General features: G+C 38.8%; 1 protein-coding gene across 4 annotated transcripts in view; it reads right to left on the reverse strand.

Annotated features, from left to right (window-relative positions):
* The window catches only part of arhgef7a (Rho guanine nucleotide exchange factor (GEF) 7a), a 153,386-nt gene that overhangs the window by 99,959 nt on the left and 30,990 nt on the right, over nt 1-22,437 (reverse strand). For 3 of the 4 annotated variants that reach the window (XM_081601880.1, XM_081601886.1, XM_081601871.1), the window contains 3 exons: nt 16,343-21,267; nt 16,177-16,267; nt 15,994-16,071 (listed from right to left, as the gene is read on the reverse strand). In XM_081601880.1, the coding sequence (XP_081458006.1) occupies nt 21,145-21,267 (123 nt within the window). In that variant the 3' untranslated portion in view covers nt 15,994-16,071; nt 16,177-16,267; nt 16,343-21,144. Of the gene's footprint in view, nt 1-15,343; nt 15,411-15,993; nt 16,072-16,176; nt 16,268-16,342; nt 21,268-22,437 lie in introns of all 4 variants that reach the window. The other variant, XM_081601872.1, reaches the window with a different exon arrangement.

Consider the following 22,437-nt stretch of genomic DNA (forward strand, 5'->3'; position numbering starts at 1 on the left):
TTGTAGATAAGTTGACTAACATGACACTTCTGGACTGGTCATGACTTCAATCATATGAAAAATTAGAGAATTATGATTCTGAGTACAGTCTTTTGCAAGAAACCAACCAATTCAGAGAAGCTTCACCAATTCTGCAAAACGTTCAGCCAAACAGTTGCCAGATGTTTGACAACAACAACAACAAAATGCCTGGGAGGGTTTACCTTTGAGCTGGTATGCATGACGACCATGTGGGTCAAAGAAAATCCACAGTAGATTAAATTTCAAACCCAGTTCTTGTTTTATTTTATTTTTTTCAAATTAATTGCAGCTTTATATTGCACTTCAGTTGTGTGTGGTTTTATTTCAAAACAAAGTTCCAATAAACCACTACATGGTCGCATATGTTACAATGCAACATAACTTACAGAGGGGAGGAAAACAAACTCGACATGCCAACTAATGATGACCGCTTACTGGTCTGATACCAGAACAATACCATTAGTGATCACACGTGCACACAGGCATCATGCTGAACATGCAGATTCACAGACAAACACAGCTGCCTTTGACAAGGGCGAGCCGGCCAGGCTCCAACGGCCGCCTGGCCTTCAGTAGCAGATGGCAGCTCCCAGAGGTTCTCCTGAAACAGACGACCTAGAGGAGCGTTAGAGCCCTCAATCATTATTCGCGGAGTATTCAGGGTTGTGGGCCTTACCTCTTCTATGTCCTTCAGCAGGTACATCATTATGTTTAACAAGCTCTTTAACAAAAAAAACAGCTGGAAAAAGCTTGACCTTCACAATCGATGCTTTGACGACAGTGAGGGTAAGGAAAAAATCTGAGCGCGTCAGAACTTTATTGATTTGTCCTATGCCTCAATAACTATGGATCACGCAGGAATATCCAACGGTGACCTGCATAAACCTTGAGAACCGTTTAGAAGAGGGATGAGATCTTTCCCTGAGGAGGAAAGTTTGAAAGGGAAACGCAAGAGTGTAAACAGTGAGGGATTGAAATACAGACAGACAATAAGAGAGAGATAACAGGTATGTCATGTGGGCAAAAAAAAAGAAAAAAAAAGAAAATGAATACAGAGGTGTCCCATGCTGCATGAGCAAAGTCACCCCCCTCAAGTATCCCCCACCGGGGCTTTTAAGGGTCAACTAAGTGCTGGGAAGCACATTAGTGTCCACTACATTGCTTGTTCAGATGACTGGAGAAGGAATGAGAGGGACACAGTCCTACCCAGTGAATTATACATACACTCACGGACACACAGGTTACGCTACGCCTCTCCCTTATGTCAACCCTTCCTCCTGCTACTGTAAGCTTCTGCCTTATTTCTGCTGACCTGTATATGGAGGGGTTGACAGAGGTGAGCGCGCAATCTCCCGACGCCCCAAATACAGAGAATTGGATCACCCCTGGCGTGACCTTTTTCCTGAACGACACCTTGCCTATCTGCACCTATTGCCGTCTTGGGGACCGTTCAGGGAGATGACCCCTGTTTGGTCTCCAGGTCGGTGGATCCTCCGCCACGGTTGTGGGGCAACATGACAACCTATACGAGGAACTGTCAAAACATGTGACTGACACGTCTCCTCTACCAACACTAACACCCACAGCAGCAAATAACCCCCTACAAATCCCAGACAGACCAAACCAAGACTCCCTATTTGCTCTCTTGTGTCCCTCAACGCAGCATGAAAAATTAGGCCTCAGCACATTAAAGTTTTTCCAAATAAATACATTTCTCATGGGGTTAATCAAATGAAATTTACACCACAATTTGGTAACAATTAAAGTAATTTACTCTCACAAAGAAATCAAAAGCCTCGGGAATAAATATGAAGAAAAATAGTTGCATAGAAAGCCAAGAATATACCTGAAATCTTTACGCATTTATAAAGCAATTAATACTGGTTGGTTAAGTCCTAAATGATGTCCTATTGAAAGGTTTCTCAATACCAAGATATCACTCAAGTAGTATCTCATATGGTCACAGCAAGATTGACCTTCAAAAGGATTATTTCTGCAAAATCAGATGTTAACATTGGTTACAGACATATTTTGAACTTCAAAATGTTCCAGTTAGCACCCTGGAGGCCATGAACAATGACCAGAAAAGAAATCACAATTTCCAGTCATTCGGAGATTTAAGAAAGAACTGGAATTACATTTCCAAAAAAACGAGTAGCACAACACTCCACTGCTCACAGCACAACACTCCACTGCTGAAGAAAAAGGACATTGATGCTTGTTCAAAGCTTTACAGCAAAATAACCTGATGAAATAATAGAAAAATATAGTTCAATCAGATGAGACTAAAGCTAAACCATCCAGATGTGATTGTACACAGCATGTTTAGAGAAGAAATGGTATTCTACATCCTCCAAAGACACCATGTGTGGAATTGGGCTGCTTCTCAGAATATGGTGCTAATAAATGTCCATTTCACTGAGAAAAGCATGAATGGAGAAATGTACCACCACTTTCTTGCTAAGATTTTTAAGACTAAACGACGTGAGGGTTTGTCAGCATGTTAATCATCCAAAAACAAGGTGGAAGAGTCTCAACTGCTTCCAGAGAAAGAAAACAAAGGTGCCAGAGTAGCTCCTTTAGTCATCAGACTCGAATCCAACGGAAAATAATTTATGATCAAATTGCGTCAAAGAGGCCTCCAGAGCTTTCAATGTCTAAAGTAATTTTCAAAAAATGGATTAATATCAAATCTGAGCAGTGCACATAACTCGTACCTCCACAAAGTAGATATCATAAAGTTACCACGAGCAAAGAGGGTTTTTTTCTATTTTATTATTCGGTGTCATTCTAAAAGATTGCTCGTAGCTTAATTTTTGACAGATTTCTGGTGATTTCTTCGTACTTATGGATTACTTTGGTTGCTACCAACATCTAGTATGAATTCTAGGCCAATGGGTTCAATAGAAAAACACTGATCAAATACTGCTCAGCAAATATTTTCCATGTTGTATGATGCTCATGCACACATATGGTGCTACTCCGGATTTATTGCGTGGAACAGCTTAGGACTGGATGATTTTAGGGACAGAAGAGTTCAGAATCAAGGCCACAAGTCTGGCTCGACCCAAGCGAAGGAAGAGGTTGCACAGTGACGAAACCAGAACAAGCGCACTCCATGTTTCTTTAGTCGCGTCTACTTTGTCCGTCTCATTGTGTTTCATTTCGTCAGTGCCACAAGGGCAGTCTGATCACTCACCGTTCTCCATAAATCACAATGTGTCCCATGCCTTCGCTGTACCTGCGGAGGAGAATGGTGCACAAAATAAACACAAACAAATTGCAGGCACACACAGAGGAAAGGAACCCGTACACACAAGCACAAAAAGAGGCCCCCCCGCTGGGAGCAAAAGAGCTACAGTACTCCCTACATCGACAGTGGCCTAGATAAACACAATACACACAAAAGAGTCACCCCATGAAAATAACCCTCCATCTAAGCATCACTGCACTTATCTACTCATAAACATAGGGATAAATCAATTCAGTGAGAAACACATGTTTTTTTCTCTCATTTGAAATTACAGCTGCGGGACCAAAGCTAGCATGATAGCATAGGTCAAATTCACTAACCTTGTCTCTCCATGGCAACAGTCTACCTCTCACAAAAAAAAGGCTCTGTGTGGTTTGCTGAAGTCATTGAGAGAGAGAGAGAGGGGAACAGAGAGAGAGAGTTTTTTTTTCTTCTTTTTCTGACATGTGAATGTGTGTGCGTAGAGAGTGCTGGTGTGCGTCTTTGCACAAGAAAGAGTGCATGCAAGTGTATATGTTCTCATGAAGGTATATATCTGCAGATCTGCACTCGAGCTGGGCGCCTGAGACGACAACCCTGTTATCACAGCGTCTGTATTAGCATCGCAACGTTTCGCCGCTTTGTTTTACTCTGACCTGTATAATCAGTGTCACATTAGCAACACAACAAATCAAACGGTGTGATCCCCTCTCCCCTCACCCTCCACCCTGAAACCTTTAACACACACACGCACACACACACGCAACCACATGCGTGCCACACGTCCGCCTTCATGCTTCCAGCTGGCTACCATGTGCTGTCAAGCAGATGTTAATTAATATGATAACTAATAGTTGTCACTCAACACAGAAAGCTTCAAAAACAGCAGTTTAATTCAGCCTCTTTTTTAAAAAAACATCATGGTATTTTATTTATAGTTTTATTTTTTCTCTAAATGTTCAATTTATTATTTGTGAAGAAAACCAATTAATTTTTCCAAAAATAAACTTAAAAATGACAACAAACTGCTCCAGTGGTCCACAGCATTGTCACCGCCACAAAATAACTAATCAATAAAAGCGTTCCGAAAGCTATATTAAGACGAATAAATAAAAAAAGGAATAAAAGGTTAAGAAAATGGAAAAAAGAAACTCAAATAAATATGAGCTAAATTCATCTTTCCCATCTTGACTCAACAAAGATAATATTTCCCTCTACCACAAAACGTAAAAGGGAGTCACCAATACTTGTGTTCACATAGATGTATTTTTTATTTGATTTTTTTTTAACCTATGTATACTTTATGTGCTCTTGCTTTTTTTCTCTATAGTGGTTTTTAAGGTAACGCCATCGATAGCTTCAGGTTCTTTTACAATTAAATTGCAATTTATTTTTCATTTCCCTGGTTTGTAATCTGCTCCTGACTTCAAAAGAAAACATTACAATGTTATAAAACTTACAGTAGAAGAAAATCAACCAAGTGAAATAAAACACAGAGTGATTAATCTCAGTCCCAGCATAGCGATGCCGTAAAACTGAACTTTATTTCTAAAACTAAACGGTTCTGATAATCTAACCTCTGAATTACTTGTGATTATTTTTGATATTTAAACATTTTAAAATTCAAATTCAAAAAAAAAAAAAGACATTTTGTTGACATGAATGTTCCACAATGTTTATATTACCAAAACGAAAACATGGAATGTATGATTAAGGAGGTAAGTGACATTTTATGAAACAGTAAAGAACATTTTATTGCTGTGGTTGTTTTTCAGCTTCTTGGTTTCTTCATGGAAACAATCAGATTAAAACATCATTTTGATCATGGATGTTTTAAATGCTGACATAAGTTGTGGATCTTTAAACTTTGGTATTTAAATTTGATTTTTGAGGTGTTTGAAATGAAAGGGAATCCAGATGACAAATATCATTTATGCAAATTAATTATTGATGATTAATTGTAATATATATTTAATAAAAAATATTTGCCTTGGATTATTTTGTTAACCCATTTAAAGTCTTTAACACAAAAAAAAATCAAGAGAAAATTTTAATTACATAGGTGTTTTTGATGAATTCACCATAGTCCCAAATATCTAAAAGTGAAAGAGATTCTACTTTCTTCAAATGCTAAATATAACTTAATATCCTAAAATGAGAAACATAAAAAGGTACCAAGCTTAATAAGAACACACAACCTTAAGAGATAAACCGACTGCTTAAAGGAAAAAAAAAAAATCAAAATTAAAAAGCGCTCATTTTCTTTAAAAATAGCACACAAAAAATCCAAAAGGAAAACCTGCATCCGCTCCGCTTCTTCTACTGTACACCCTCCAGTCTTGCAGGAAAGAAAAGGAGAAGAAAGGGCAAAGAGAGGAAGGAAGAACTTGAGTTGAAGGGAGAAGAAGAGGAAGAAAAGGAGAGAGAAGACAGACTGTGGCAGATGGGCAAAAGTACAAGTGCGGAAAAGGCAAGACGGGAAGAGGGGTCTTGAAAGGAGAAGGAAAGCAGACAGAGGGACGGATTGAGGAAGGGAGAAGGAGGCGTACCGCAGGAGATCCAGCTGACATTAACGGGTGAGTTTATGAGATGTGATGATTAGCTAAATCCTGCTAATCAATGACACATTCACGCGGGTTCCTGCTCTGTTGCTAAACACTAATTGGTCTATTCTGTAGCAAATGGGGAGATGCTGTTTCCCACTTCACCGGGAGCAATGTGAGCTGACACGGGGGCACACATGGGTGCACACACAGACATGTGTCAAATCTCGCTTGTGTGCACATACTGTACATCTGTAGCGGATTCTGGGACATAAAAGGTCAAATTGAGGCTGATTCAATTTGAAAGTGGATGAGGACTGGAGGATCCTGCTCAACTAACCCACCTTCTACCCCCCAACCCCCCCAACAATAAGGAGAGAATGGGATCCTGAAGCGGGCTGGTTGAGCCTGCAGAGTGGAAGGAGGAGGTGCATGTGTGTGTCGGTGTGTGTGTGCAGCGGGAGTCCTAAATTCAATTTCACTTTGTTGAGTATTTAGATAATGTCCCCTAATGTAATGCTGGGCGGTGAGTGGATCCACAGTATAGCTCCCATTGTGATTAATCACAATGCAGCAGCAGCGCCATCAATGTTTGAACACGAGCACTGCATGACTGAGCCGCAGACCGAAATCGTTACACCTCAGGAACGGAGACGAGAGTTAAACCTGCACCCGCGTCGAGCGCACCCGCACCTGTACAGGCAAATTCCATAAAGTGCACCTGCTAACACCGTATACAAAAAAAAGTTCCTGAGAGGGAACACACACCTTTAATCAGTGCTGCATAAGAAATCTAAGCAGGATGGAAATGCAAATAAAAGAGAGAGGTAAGCCGTTTTTAAATTGCATTTCTTATTTTCACACAGTTACTGTACTCTTTACATTAGCTGGATTGGAGTTTTTGTTTGTTCCCAACTTTTAGAAAGCACATGGAGGGTAAAAGAGTGAAACAGATCTGTGTGTGTTCAGCATATTCACTGATAAAACTGTTACAAAATACATTAATGAAATTAGTGTAGTAATTTTCACGTTTTATTCAGGTATTTCTGAGCAAAACGTATGTAACCTTGGCAGCTGAAAAACACCTAAATAATAAATCCAACTCTCGAGTGATTATCATGAGCTTACTCAACTGTAACTGAAAAATTCTTGTTGCCAAGTTAATTTTTTTAGCTTATCTTCCTATAAGAAACAAAACAAGGTTCATAATTAAGATCTAAAACTGAACCAGTTACAAACTTTAAAAATATCTATTTTTAAGGGGTTGTCCTACAACAACTAGACTTAAATGCACCGTTCATTGGAAACAATTGGCCAACAACCCGCTAATGATGCTGCGCTTGTTAAGACAAAACAATACTGAACAAGTAAAGACATGTTGAAACTATTTTAACAATTTGAACATTTACCTGAAAACAATAAACAGTACAGTTGGGTCAATATTTTGCAAAGATTGTTTCATTATTAAGAAGCTCAGCTCACAGCAAGTTCAACTTTAGCATCAACAAGGTTGCTAAAGTATTAAAGGCATGATGTTACCAAAATAGTAACATACCACTACAATCTGTTGGCAAAATCTGTCTTGACAACCAGCAATGAAGCTCAGCTTGCTAGTAAGTTTAGTTAGTTAGTTACTTGGTTTGCATTGCCGCTAACTGACTGAAGGCATGAAATGTTATTGATATTGTAAACAAACCACAAAAAGAAATAGAACGTATTCTAAAGAACATTTTCCCAGAGAACCACATCAAACGTGTTTATTATTGTCAGCTTCCCCAGGGTTAAAATCCTCTCCTTACTAACAAGTTTGACTTTGCATTAGCAACATTAATAAACTAGTCAAACCATAAAGAGTGACTAAAATAGGTAAACATTTTGAAATCTATTCTACAAAGGTGAAGAACAACTTTAGCATTTAGCATTAGCACATATAGTTAAAGATGGATACTGAAGGATATTTTTGGAGATATTTTCTCATTTAAAAGACTCGTGGCAATTCTTAGACTTCCCTAAATTGATCTATTCACTTCTAATTAAACAAATATAAACATATCAGAATAAAAGCTAACCGAGTCAATATTTTAGTTGAATTATTTAAAAAATGTCTTTGTAAGATTTATTACAAAAAGAAACAAAGGTGTAACCTAAGCTTTTGAACATATTGTATTAACCAACATAAATTCTTATCAAAATTGGATAATTGTATTGGGCAAAATTCAATACACTTTTAGTTTCCTTTTCAGAGTACATAATTAACAATATTTCTTTGTTAATATAAACCTAATTTAAAACTGCAGCTTCACTGATCTTGCAGTGTTTCAGCAAAAAAAAAAAAGAAAATGTTCCATGGCCTTGGGAAGCATTTGCAATTTAAATTATATCTACATTGTTGACAGATTTGTAGAGAAAAGTTGAGTGCAGCAAATGGATTAAAAATAACAATATGGGTCATGTGTTCTTATCGGCAAAACATAATTACATTTTTAAGTGTTTCAAATGAAAGAAAATACCACATTAAGAACACGAAAAATGAGAATTTAACAAATTATAATAAAGTTAAAAAAAATATAAAAAAAAAAGCCAGTGAGAACAAAAACATTTACAGAGCAGAGAATCCTTAACCTTGGAGGATTATAGTAGTCCTAATATTTTCATTCTCTCAAAGCACTCACTCACACAGCACATCCAGAGCACAATAAGTGCGGTCAGTGTATTCCTCTCTGAGAGAGTGCCGGTGGTTAACAGTGCTTTGCGTTGAAGAGGAGGACAAGAGGAGGGCTCACTCCAACACATGACTGTTTCAACCTAAATATTAGAGCAGAGTGGGGACTCTCCCACTCTGCTCAGAGCGCACATCCCGTAGTGTGTCTGTGCAATGGAGTAAATGCAATTTTGAGCGGATGAGAGGCTGTTTGGCGGTAAATAGAGTTGCTATTATTCTTTTAACCTGTTAGATTGTCAGCCTCGCTGCAACACACACACACGAATGGCTGGGATAAGACAGAAAGCAGAGACACATGAGATAAGTACTGCATTTAGTGACAAGCAGAGGGACACGTTTACCTCAAAACTGAATGCTTACATTTTATTCACAGTTACTGTCAGTAAAGGGGTTTCTGAGCAAATAGGCTTTTAAGGACCGTACGTCTTTAACATGAACACTTGCAATTCAATATAATTTTCCCCATTCAGAATAATAACTATGCTGTGACACTAAACGAAAAAGCATCGCAAAAAAAGAATTTATGCAGACATACATTTTCTAATGTGCTTGCTTTTATTTTGAAACCAAGTAGGACGGGCGAGCCCATATTTAAGATAAATTATACTACTGCTGCAATACCTGATATCCAAATGTGAAGAAAATAAATAAATAAAAGACATTCTGAACTGGCTGAATTTGTGGTGCACTTGATGTTGACAGCCGCTTGAGACGAAGCAGTAAAAGAAGCAACTCATAGAGCATTCTTGGATTTTTTGACACCCCTGGTAAAGATGTGTAAAAAATCTTTATTGGAGTACAGCGTAATCTCCAACAGAAAATATATGTAAATATATTTTTTAATTTGCCGCTAATGAAAGATGGGTCTTCAACCATTCCTCAACTTCTCTAGATCCTCCAGAGCGCTGGAACTTCTCTCAACAGGAACATTTTTCTGTTGAAAGACCATCGTGACCCATTTTCAACTTTTTGATACACAGAACCTAAAAAAATATTTAAAATCTCCTGCTGCAACACCATGCCATATGGACACTGCAAAAACACTAAATCTTACCAAGTATATTTTTTGTCTCGTTTCTAGTACAAATATCTTCATTTACATGAATTAAAACAAAACTAACTGAAAAGTAACTCATCAGTAAGATAGGTTACTTTTCAGGATAGGTTACTTGTCTTGAGTAAATAATTCCTTAATATTGATGAAAAAGTTCTAGTCCCATTGGCAGATTATTTCACTTTTAACATGGGGAAATTGTCTTGTTGTAAGTAAATTTATCTGCCAGTAGAACTAGAACATTTTCATCAATATTAAGGACTTATTTACTTAAAGCAATCTTCTATATCTTGCTGATGAGTTACTTGCAAGTTATTTTTTGTCTTATTTCAAGGGTAATAAGATATTTGCACTAGAAACAAGACGTAAAAATACTTGGTAGGGTTCTCTGTTTTTGCAGTGACCATCAAGGGTCTCAGTGCCGAAGGGAAACAAGCCAAAAGTATCAGTTTCTCCACCACACCTAACAGTGGATTATAGATTATTTTACATATTCAAAGCTCCATTAAAAGTTCCATCAGCATTTAGCAAGATATCAAGTTTTTGATAGGCAGGTAATACGCACAAGTTTACAGTCAATTACCTATATTCCAGTTTGGTTATTGAAGTCATCTTCAGTTTATTATTCAAAGAGATTAAAATGTTTACTACCTAAGGAAATCCAGTCTGTCACAACGAGTCATTGAGTTGCAGCAATCACTTCCACTGGTAGAAAATGTAGCATCAGTGGACAGTCGAGTGCACAGAGTTGCTAACTGTGCAGCAATTCCCTCAAACTGAACATGCATGTAGCAGAAGGAAAGAAAAACTCCCCTTCACCTGGACAAACATCCAGCAGAACCTGGGACCAACTGGATCTTTGAGAAGATGAACTCTTTGCTGCATTTCTCTTACAACATGCCTCATTTACTTTGCTGACTGTGGATAGTGGCAAAATAAATTTGAGTTCTCATATTTACAAAAGAGCTGCTAAGGCGAAACGGCGTCTCTGTCATATTTGTACCGAATCCAAACAGAATGTTTTGAAACGTAGTCAGTTTTGTAAACTCTTGGATCAATGGAATAAAAGTAGAAATAAAAATGTTTCAATTGCATTTAGTTTGTAATATTTTAGTAGGTTTTCAAATACCTGCTTATTTTATTTTCTAAATAGTTAATGATGTCCAGTTTTTTGAAAAAGACAAAAAATGTACAAGTTAAAGTTAGGATGTTTCAAAATTCTTTACCATGCGTTTGTCCTGCTCTAAAAAAGGCATTCATTTTTAAGGCATTTCACACATGGCGAAGGTGACGACGAAATGGAATCTCTGTCCCGTCAAATCACAAACGATGTATTTTAAAACTCCTGTAATTAAGTGTAGAATATCCCTCTGCAATTTACTCTTTGTCACTCTCACTTACATCTCGGCATGCAGACAAAATGCTAATAATGTTATCGCCTCAGATCACCAGCTCAGCAGATCCCATCGACGTCTCTTACAATAACTCAACATACACACGCACACACCTACACACACACAGCTCTGTGGCCTCCGTCAATAGGACGTTAAGGGTTTTGGCACTAATGACCAGTGTAGAGATAAGGGAAGAGAGGTTAATGTGTTGCTGTGGGTGATCAAGATAAGGCCGATCCCTTCAAGCCCTCACACAATGAGACAGTGAGAGACAAAAGTGAGAGTGGACACACCACAAAACAGGAGTTGCGAGAGGGAACTGTGTTAGAAATATAAAGAAAAAAAAAAAAGCTAAATATTTTTACGTGAGACTTATTTTCTTATTAAAACTCAATGTATTTGGATCAATGGTGTGCAATTAAACATACACGCAGCAGAACAGAACACAAAACTCACGCACACACACACACACACACACACACACACAAAAAAAGCTGAATAGCCACTGTCAATCCCACGTCCCACTGAATGGATTATCGGTGCAGCTCAAAAGACAAACCAAATATACGACCCTGTCCTGCATACAAAAGGACTTTATTTGACTGCTTTCTTTGTGCGAGTCAGGATATATGTGCTCACACATGAATACGTCCACGTTATGCGCGTGTTTATCTCTGCTGATGTCTTTGCTCGGCGTATTGTTAGCATCAGGGTGTGGGCAATTTGTTGTGATTGCTGTTTAAGGTCCTTTTTCAGTTTCAAAGGAAGTAAATGTACTTAAATATCTGCATGTATCTATGCCCACAATGCACACACATTCCCACCCTGTGAGTGAAAGTAGCATAAAATTGCTACACACACATACACACACAGACGCACCCCTCCTCCATCTGTGTGGCCAGGCTGGGTCGGCTGACATTTGGACACTTGTCAATCATCTCTTTCAATAGCCAAGCGGCAGGAAAAATGGAGTCAGGGGGTCAGCAACTCAGTGTATCGCCATGGCAACAACTGCACTGAAGTTCATACGCCTGCTGGGCCTGAAGTCCTGAGTGTGCGCGCGTTTGCATGTGTGTGTGAGAATGTCCATTTTGTTTCTGCAATTGAGTGTGAGTGTGTGTGTGCGCGCGCCAGCTTACGTGTCCAATTGTTCCCCATCAGCCGGAGGCAAATACTCCTCCCATTTTAGCTCTTCCACCTCTCACCTTGCTACCTCGCATGCAGCTTTAGCCTTTTCTACCCTCCTTCCTCTTGCTCGAGATTTTTTTTAACCTCTCTCCTCTAACCAGCAGGTCAAGGAACAAGGCCCCGCAGGAAGTACAGCATCCAAAAAAAGAGAGAGTACTTAACCTTTCACCACCTCCGCCTCTCCCTCTTTTTGGCCCCTCTGCCTCTTGCCGTTTCCCTCGTCCTCACCAGTCTGTGCGTCTCTGTTTCCCTCTAAACCTAATTGTTCTCTCACCTCGCCATAGATGTGCGTTTATTCTATTCGCCTGCGTTGCATTTGGCCTTTGTTTACGAGCTCGCGCGAGAGAAGCACGCATTTGTTATCCCATCTTGAGTGTAAGCATTGCTGCGTGCAGCCAAGGCACAAGAAAACAGAGAAAACCGAGCCACAACAAACTACGTTGAGTCTGCGCCACCGGCGGTCTGTTTAGGGAATGAATGCAGAGGATAATTTGTGTTCTCAGTCTGCGGAAAATGGCTCAGAGGACAATCTGCGGACCTGTTTGTGGAACACTTATCGCAGAGAGGTTCAGCCGCACCATTCATCCCTCTGGAACCCCAGCAGACAGTGTGTCTGCTCAGACTTTAATGACACCGACAGAAACCACACAATAAAAAAAATAATAACAGGTACAAGAACCTGTAGCTCTGGGGAAAATTATCTTGCATGAGAATTTACTTATATTTCACATTTGCAGTGCCTTGCAAGAGTATGTTTCCTAATTTTGTTGTATTACAGCTGCAAGCTGTAATACAACATACAGAAGGAAGTAGCACATAATTGCAAGGTGGAAGGAAAAGGATACATAGTTTTCCAACATTTTAACCAGTAAAAATCAGAAACATTTAACCCCATCTACACTGACACCTCTAAATACAAGCGAGAGCAACAAACAGTCTCAAAAAGCACCTACACTTAAAACTGTATGTAGTTCATTATCATCACACATCCAGCTGTTCTGTGAAGGATTCAGAGGTTTTGGTAGAGAAAAAAAAAACAGACAGATCAGTAAGAAAGAAGAGTTAGGTTCAGAAACAATATCCAAAACTTTAAACATTTCACTGCACTTCATTCAATTCATCAATCAAACACTAGAACGAATATGACACATCGACAATCCAATGAAGACGTGATACTTCACCTTTACAAGGAGATGATTTATCCAAAAAAGAAACCAAAAGCCTCACTATAACTCTGGAGGAGTTGCAGAAATCACATGTTTTGATGAACATGTGAAAAGTTACACGCTATGAAAAAGCAGCTTTAATTCAACATCCCTGTAGTGAACCACGGTGGTGGCAGCATCATGCGGTTGGGATGGTTTTATTTAGCAGAGTGAGAATTAGGTCACAGTTGAAGCAACATTCAGGGTAGGAGGAAAACCTGTTGGACCTGCTGCAAAAGGATCCATAAACCTTGGATAGAGGTTCAACTTCCAATCTGTGTGGGAACCTGAACATGGAGCCAGAGTTACCATGACGTGGCTCACAGCAACTTCAAATCATAAACTAGGCCTAAGTCAAGATCTAGATCCAATCAAGCCTGTGCTTGTTTTTGCAAAGTAGTATGATTTCAGGCTCTAGATTTGCAAAGCTGGTAGAAACCTGCTCCTGAAGATCTGCTGCTGTAACAGCACAGAAGGATACTGCCACTAATTATTGACTCAGAGAGTTGGAAAACAAAAACAAATGCTTTGCATTTTTTCATCTTTGTTTATAAAGACCTTGGAAAATCATGTATAATCCCCCACATCCCCCCCAACATCACAATTCTGCACTGTGGAGTGTTGATCTGACAAAAATACATTGATGTTTGTGGTTTCAGGGTAAAAATATGAAAATATTTGGGTTGCATGAGTACTTCTAAAGGCAGTTTATACAAGCATGTAGAGGCATTATGAAGCAAAGTTATATTTTTTTGCATTTTGAAAAGCAGTCGACTGAGCAACAGTGATGTAAGATAGTCTTTATTTTGCATTCCCTGTCAGCATAACCAGTGATTTTACAAGTAAAATCTACTGCTAATAGCTGTTTGATGTGGATTAACATGCTCCATTACCCCAATGTACCAACACTGCCAGAATCATTAGAGACATGCACACACTGTTACACTACATGCAGACCAGTGCTGCTCCATCCAAATCTGTCTAACAGTTTGTGTGTGCCTACACTCACACTCACACACACACGCACACGCGCGCACACACACACACACACACACACACACACACACACACACACACACACACACACACACACACACACACACACACACACACACACACACACACACACACACACACACACCCCTACTCAGTCCAACGCTCTCCCTCTTCCCAGTTTCCATCAATGGTGACTGGAATGGCGTAATTCTGGGGGATAATTCATGGATAATTTTGGGATAATCTCCAACAAACCATTCGAAGCACTGCCACCCAGTTTGCCCACAGCCTGATTACCAGGCACCGAATGCCAGCCACTTGTAGTGACCAGCTCCGCCAGCAACCACTCTGCTGCATGAAAATAAACAAAAACAAGGCAGAGAACACCCAGCGGGGAAACATCCAGCTCTGGTCGCATAGAGAAACGCAAAGTAGCTAAAGACTATGTCAAAAAGAAAGTTGACTCCATGTCCTTGGGTTTTAATATATGCATGTTTTGATCTTCACCGGCTTTTAAGAGGGTTTAAATCTAAACTCTGGAATATAAAACCACTGATTCCAACAGATGAGGGCAAAATGGAGAAATTTGTGGGGGGAAAAACAAACAACTACACTCAAATATACAGACAATGCACAAAAACGTAATTTTATGTATGAGCATTAGGCAATTTGATTACACTTTGTTATCTGCAAAAGCATCCGTATGTGGAAAGTCCGTTTTCAGTTCTCCAACACAAGCCAGCGCAAACTCACACATACAGTTATGTGTATTTTCATTATGCATCATTGCCATCTTGTGGACAAGTTACCATGGGATCAACCCAAAGTATAATCACGATTAAATACTCAGCTTTTCAATACTAATTAGTCATAGTCATATCAGAAAGCCAGTATATTATATTTAATGAAACATGGACATCTGCCTCATGATATTAGACCAGTGAAATGTGGCTTTACACCGAGTCCAAATTTATCGCTTAAGACTCACGTAGAGCTCTGATGCTCTCCGTCTACAGGTGATGGAATTTGATGAACATCTTGATAAATGCTGCCATCTAGTGGACAAAATGAAAAAACTCAGCCCGTCGTGTGGTAATACTTCGCCGAAGTTATGATCAGGACTACAGCAAATATAGTACTTTAAAACAAGAACAGATTTTTTTATATCAATTTATTGAAATCAATATTTAATTTGCTTGTTTTCATAGCTTGATTCTTTTTCTATAATGTTTAAATGTAAATGATCCATCTCAAAACAATTGACATTTGTTCAAAAGAGGAAAATATTTCTTGAAAGTTCATAGAACAGCATGAATAATAAAACCTGAATTACCTGAAATCACAAGTTGCTCAATACAAAAGTGGAAGACTGAATGTTGTATTAAAAGCTAACCTCAAGTGGGTGTGTTTAATGACAAGTGAACTTTTAAATTGCTTTCTTTGACAATATAAAATCTCCCTGTCATGTCTGCAATTGTCCATTATAAAAAAGTGATCTAATCAAAGATGACCATTTACAGATTGTGCAGAAAAGTTATCTAAAATAAAAAGTTATAATCTTTGAATGAGTCATTAGCATTGCACACAACAAGAAAAACTAAAGTGCACTTCAAAAAGTGCTCCTTCAAATTTACTTACCGTATCAAAAAAAGTGTCCCCGATGTACAGCAGGTTTTCATTTGAAGCCATGTTTTCAGGTAGCATCCAAAGCATTTCCTAGGTAATATAATAATACAGATATTAAGTGTCACGACAGCGTAGATCCTCTAATGGGAAGCGGGGAATCTCCTCAGTCAGCCTGCATCTCCAGGCAGCACTCACGTCCAGCTCTGTTTTCTCGTGTCCTTGAAAGTGAGAAACTCTTCCCCCACTTTCAGAAAGATTGAACTCCACAGAGAGGCACAGCCTTGACCTGCAGAATTATTCATGACAACAGTGAGGAGATCATATGCGCGGACCGGCGAAGCAAAGAAGAGACATGGCTCACCTTTTTTTTTTCTTTCCTCCCTCCTTCCTTCCTTCCAGATTTCAAACCTCAGCAGTAACACCAGCATCCTCTTGCCACCGTTCCCTCTGGCTCCATCTCTGCACTTGACCGCTCGTCTCTATCAGCTCCCCGTCACTCTAGTTTTGATGATACTTTTACTCACTTCCTCCGAAACCAGTCACCTGTAGCCATTTCCCAATCTCCCACCCACTCACCGCCTCGTCCTTATCTTGTCCATCTCGCCCGTTCCTGTCATTTTCACCTCCCTCACTCCCACTCACTTCTCACTCCTGCCCACTTAAAGTCCTTTTACTTGCTCTATTAAATCCTTCGCCTCTACCCAACCATTACCAATTTTCCTTGACCCACTGTTTGCTATTAGCCCCTCGTCTTCCTCCTCCCCTCCACTCTCCATCGCTGTCTCTGCCTATCCTCCTTATATATCCTCAGCCTTCGCTTTGCCTTCTCCCCATCTCCAGCGGCATGAATATATTATTATCTACACAATGGAGCCCTGCTTATTGTTTATGAATTACCAGCCTTGCAGCCAAACAAAGCCTATTTTCATAAGAAACCTCCATTTCATTTCAGCTCCAATTAGATTGGGGGCTAAAGAATAGGAGTCCTCAGGCCTCAGCCCCTAAGGATGGCAGGTCCATTCAGCTTCATTCAATGGGGCCTTATTGCTTTCCCATACAAAAGAGCACGTGGATGGGCTTTCAGACTGAAACACCAACCAAAAATGACTGTGAGACAGTACTGTACAATAACAAATCTTTAAAGAAAGGACACAGAGTGCTTATCCTCCCATCCATCAATTCATCCCTCACTCTCCGCTTTCTTCCTCTCCTCCGTCGGTACATTGTAAGACCTGGACATTAATGACAGACAGTTGAAAGAGAAAAGGAGAGAAAGAAAGAGAGGAAGAAAGAGGCAAAGCAGCTCAGTTTTTCACAATACATGTCAAGTCTAAATGATCACTGGCTGCTGAATAGTGGAGGGGAAGGCAGAAGAAATGAGTCGTGTGCTTGGATGTGTGTGCGTACAGCTGATTGATTCTCTGCTTTGAGAAGAGAGAGAAAAGACTGAAGGAAGGAGAGTGGAAGACCTTGATGCTTTTTCTTCCTCTTTCTTTTTTCTTTTTTTATGAGTTCTGCAACAGCCAGAGGAGGCCGGAGTCTTATTATGGAGCAGGCGCGTTGACAAGCTGTCACTCCATCCTGGTAACAAGAAACAGTCAAAGTGAGGATATGGTGGGGCAGGTCAGAGATTTTGACAATACGTCTCTTGACGGGGAGAAAAACGCTCCTCGGTTTGTTTCTGTAAAGTTGTAGGAAATCTCTGACTGCATCTTACAGTGGATTGAGAAAGAACCGTATGCACAGATTTTTTTCACATTCCGTCACACTGATTCTACAAACGGATATATTTTATGATTTAGACCAACACTATGCATGACTGTGAAATGTAACAAAAAGGATTCAAAACCTTTCCTCTTTGTTTTACAAATAAAGTTCTGTGTTTTGCATTCGTATCCTTCCCAGAAGTCACATAAATTGTATAGCAATAAAAGTTAAGCTCTGTACATCTAAAAGATCAGCGTTCAATCTAAATTTAGAAAATTGGAGTCTGGCACAGCTAAAAATCTAGAAGACACACTGACCTGCTTAAACTAGCATGTCGGTCAAAAAGAGCATAGAAGTAGCCATAACCTTACAAACATCCACATCTGTAAATGGTACGACTATTTATTGTACACAAATTGGGCTTTTTTGGAGGATTTGCAACAAGTCAGCCATGAGTCCTGTTTGGGATCACAGCAAACTTATGGAAGAATGAACTTTTTAGCTCCCACGCAAAACGGTGTGTGCACTGAAAAAGTAACACTGAACACATCATCCCAAGTCTGTAACATAATGGTGGCAATATCATGCTGTGTGGATGCCTCATGTGGTGGGACAGGAAAGATCGTCAGATGTGATAGATGAAGCTAAATCCTGGGAGAAAACCTTGGAGGTTATAAAATACTCAAAGCCAGGGCAGTGGTTCACCGTCAAACAGGACAGAAGGCATGTGGAGCAAAATGGTAAATCTTTATCACAATTATTAGGTTTAAAAACCCTAATCTATTGACATCCAGGTTGAGCTGGGATTAAAAGCTGCTGCTCCTACACACTGAAAGGAATACGATGATGTGCTTTGAGCAACTGATCAGGATGCACTCTGGGCATCTTCCTCTGAGGATTTCTATCAAATTTGGAGAAGAAACCAGAGTGGGTTAAGATTTGATAGAGGAACTCTGGAGCCTCTCTGACCTGGGAACTCATTGGGACCCTCCAGAATGAGCAGGACTGGGGCGAGGCACATCTGGCTTTCCCTTCTGAATCCGTTACCTCTGAAACAAGATCTTACCTAATGGATTCAAATATTCCAGTGCAGAAACAGATTCATGTGAAAACGCATCTTCTTGCCAAATTAAACAAGGTTTTGTAGATCCAAGTAAGCTTCCAAATATGAAGGAAATGATTCACAACTGAGCGCTGATGTTCAACTGGAGTACCAACACCTTCTAGGAGTCAAACCGCAAGGTCAGAGCGTGGCACTTTATCTTCCAAGATCTGCTTTCCTTCACCAATGTGAATTGTGGCTTTGTTCCTACAGGGGAATATTCAGCATGAAACAAAAGGAAGCCTCCGTTTTCATTACTAGTGAGGGGGACAAGGTGAGAGTCACAGTGAGAAGGTTGACATCTGTGCTTATTCATCCAGCCGGAGAATCGGATCATCTCTTTCACAAAGCTTGACACAATTACCTGAATGCACAATAGATTTGAAAAGCCTCCTGAGAAAAAAAAACAAACAAAAAAACACTGATGTTGTACACACACAAGATGCAGACAATGAGATAGCCACATCAGTCTATTTGCCTGCACTGTAACTAATTTTATAAAATAAAATAAAAAATCCTTTAAGGTCATTTTTGTGTTTTCTCTTTGAGTTAATCAAGCCACGTGGATCTGATTTACAAAGTTTATACTCAACATTGATCTCATCAGAAAAAACACAGTACACAGATTAGAACGTATAGTTAAAGCACTCTAATTACAAAGCGTTACCCAGGTTACAGTAATCCTGACCTACCAATGTTGGTCATCAAGTCAGGGAACAAGTGCAAGATGATACCCAAGTGAAATGAAAATGTCAAATGTGTCCGTGTGTGCAACAACAGGGCTTTTACATGGCAACTATTAGATCTAAAACCAACTTACTATGACTATGCAAATATTTCATGAATTGCGTATCAAGAATTATGGACAATTGATGGGGAAAAAAAATTAATTCTACGAAGTCGTTTCTCTCAGCTAGCATTTCAAAATACCAAAGATTTACAGACTTACCTTTTAATATCATTCTGAATCATTTGTGGCATCCCTGTAAACCTGCACACAGCATTTCTACACATTTTATGTAAAAGAGTTTTCCATACTCAACTTACCTGAGATCATGGTCCTTTAATGTATGATGATTTTAAAATATTTAACATTAATGTTCAGCATGATCTAAAGGCAAACATTTCTATGGTGAGTGGGATACACATAGGGAACAAAACAACTGGAACGAGGCAGAATAGATGAAAATAATGATTTGTTAAGGGTATTCTGCAGTGTTTCTTCAAAAGGATCAAATAAGTCTACACAAAAGTAGTGGTAAACTAATTATTTTGTTATTGGTTATGAGTGCACATGTTTTCTCTGTCCTACTGATTTCTTGTTCTCTTGTCTTTTTTGTTTTTTTTTAAACCTGTTTGAAATAAATAAGTAAATACTAAAATATTACTTGGTGAATACTCATCACACTTAGTTTTCATGTTGGTAAAAAAGTTACATTTTGTTCTCATGACTAAAGGATTTTTCACCCGTTTGCTTTTTTTAATCACCTTGAAAAACTTTTGAAAGGCACAATACATACTTCAAGTCACAAGCTTCTATCAATATTATTTTGTTAGTGACTCACTAAAAAGTCAGGGAACCTTAACTTCACCAGTCTGGACCATATTCAACAGTGACTGAAAGTCCTTTTTTTAATAAACATTTATTTCCAAAAGGAAAAGGCTCATGTTTTAGCATTATTTACATCACACAGTACAAACTTTATATCTGTACAATTCACTTAGAAAGTCGTACCGCAAAGTGGTCAAACAATAAAGACAAAAGGGAAGGAATAAAAGGGGGAAATCACTACAAGCTGAAATGAAAACAGATGCAGCCTGTGTCCGAAAAAGATCCCTGCAAAATTATTCAATAAAACTTTAAATAACATTAGAGAGGTTATGAAATAGTATTGTTCAAGTAGCAACTTGTCCAAAGCCTTCATGATCATGAACACCATTGGAGTACCATTTATGCACTACATGATGGTCATCCTGTTAAGACTGTAAACAAGAGAAACAGAAAAAAAAAAAAAAGTCTAATTTTTCCAGTTGATCCTTCCTACAAAAAAAAAAAAAAAGCAACAGACATTCATGACGAATGCTGAAATTATTTCTTTTTCCAACACTGGCTTTTTGCCTAAAGGAATGTAATTAGGAGGCATTTGGTCAACATTCCTAATTTTCTGAACATATCACCAAAAAATGTCTTAAACACAAAGCCAACAGCTTGTAAATCCACTCTTAGCCTCATTCTCAGAACAAGTTTTTACCTTTTTAAGCCAGTGTGTGCATTTTAGATTTTGCATCAAGTCCACAAAAGGTATGCTGGTAAATTTTTTGTCAAAGCTACAGATGGATGCAACCAATAAAGCTCACAGGTTAGTCTCATCCCACGCTGGGTCATTAATGCTCTTCAGTACTCGCCGCACAACTTTCTCCAAGTCTCTACGTGCCCTCTGCTCCTCCTCCAGGGATCTCTTCATCTTCTTATTGTCCTGCGTCGATAAATAATGAGTTATTCTAAAAGACATATGAGAAATGTTTAATTCCACACATAAAATCATTCAAATAGCAAATAATGTTTTAAATAATTATACTAAGCCAGAAATTGACACATTTTTAGACACTGTTTTGTATATTGAGTGATCCGTCATGAATCGTTTTCTTTCCAGGAACCTTACTTTTATTCAGGCATGAAAAAGCTCAGCACATAGACCAGATTTATGCTGACATATAACACACCTTAGCATCGAGCTAGCTTTAAATGGGATCTTTTGTCACTTTGTTACTTGCAACCAAAAGGACAGGCTAGATAGGCGGTCTTTAACCCGTTAATCATCATGAGCACACCAGCGTACTCATGGACCCATTGGATAACATGTAAGCGTTTTCAGGGGTGACACCTAAGGGATTTTAAGAACAAACGATGTCCCTCATATCTACTGAAAACTTGTGCAAAATGTGGTCAGCTAACAATTTAAAGTCTCGGCATTGGCTGCCAATACATTTTGAATTTTAACATGGTTTCACTGTTTTCTAAAACAACCACTAGTCCTAATCTGATATACAATGGACAATGAGATAAGTACTCTTATAAGCACCTTTGTGTTCACCTGATCTGTTCTATTCCATTTTATTTTATTCATACATACATAGTGACTAACTATTTGGCTACAGCTACCCACCTGGAGCGATAGATAAGAATAGTTTCAAAATTCTAATTTGTTTAATTATATTTCCTGTTATTTCTAGAATTTGTGTTTGTATTTTTCGTGGCTTAAGTTTTAAAACTTGTCTTGTTTTATGAGAATAATTTCACTTTTTTGCCCCCCATTTGTCTTGAGCTGCTTTTAGACTCTACAAACTAGTGTGTTTCTCTCATTTACATGAAATGTCCTCTACAAACTGATGTGATTAATTTAAAAGCTAATGTGTCTCTGAGGACGTGAATTGAGTCCATTTGGGGTTTTTTCTCAAAAATATCATGTCGTTTATTCACTGTAGGTAGATTTCCAGCTCTAACATCTTTGCTTTTGTCTTTCATTTCTACATTTTTCACATTTGTTATTTTCAGTCCAAGTGAAAAAGCAACAAAGCTTGAAAGACCTCCAGAAACCCTGTAGACAATGAAAAAGTTCATGTCAAATGACCAGAAGTAATTAGTA

Source organism: Poecilia reticulata, chromosome 2, assembly GCF_904066995.2.
Source record: "Poecilia reticulata chromosome 2, P_reticulata-male-v2, whole genome shotgun sequence".
Taxonomy (NCBI): domain Eukaryota; kingdom Metazoa; phylum Chordata; class Actinopteri; order Cyprinodontiformes; family Poeciliidae; genus Poecilia; species Poecilia reticulata.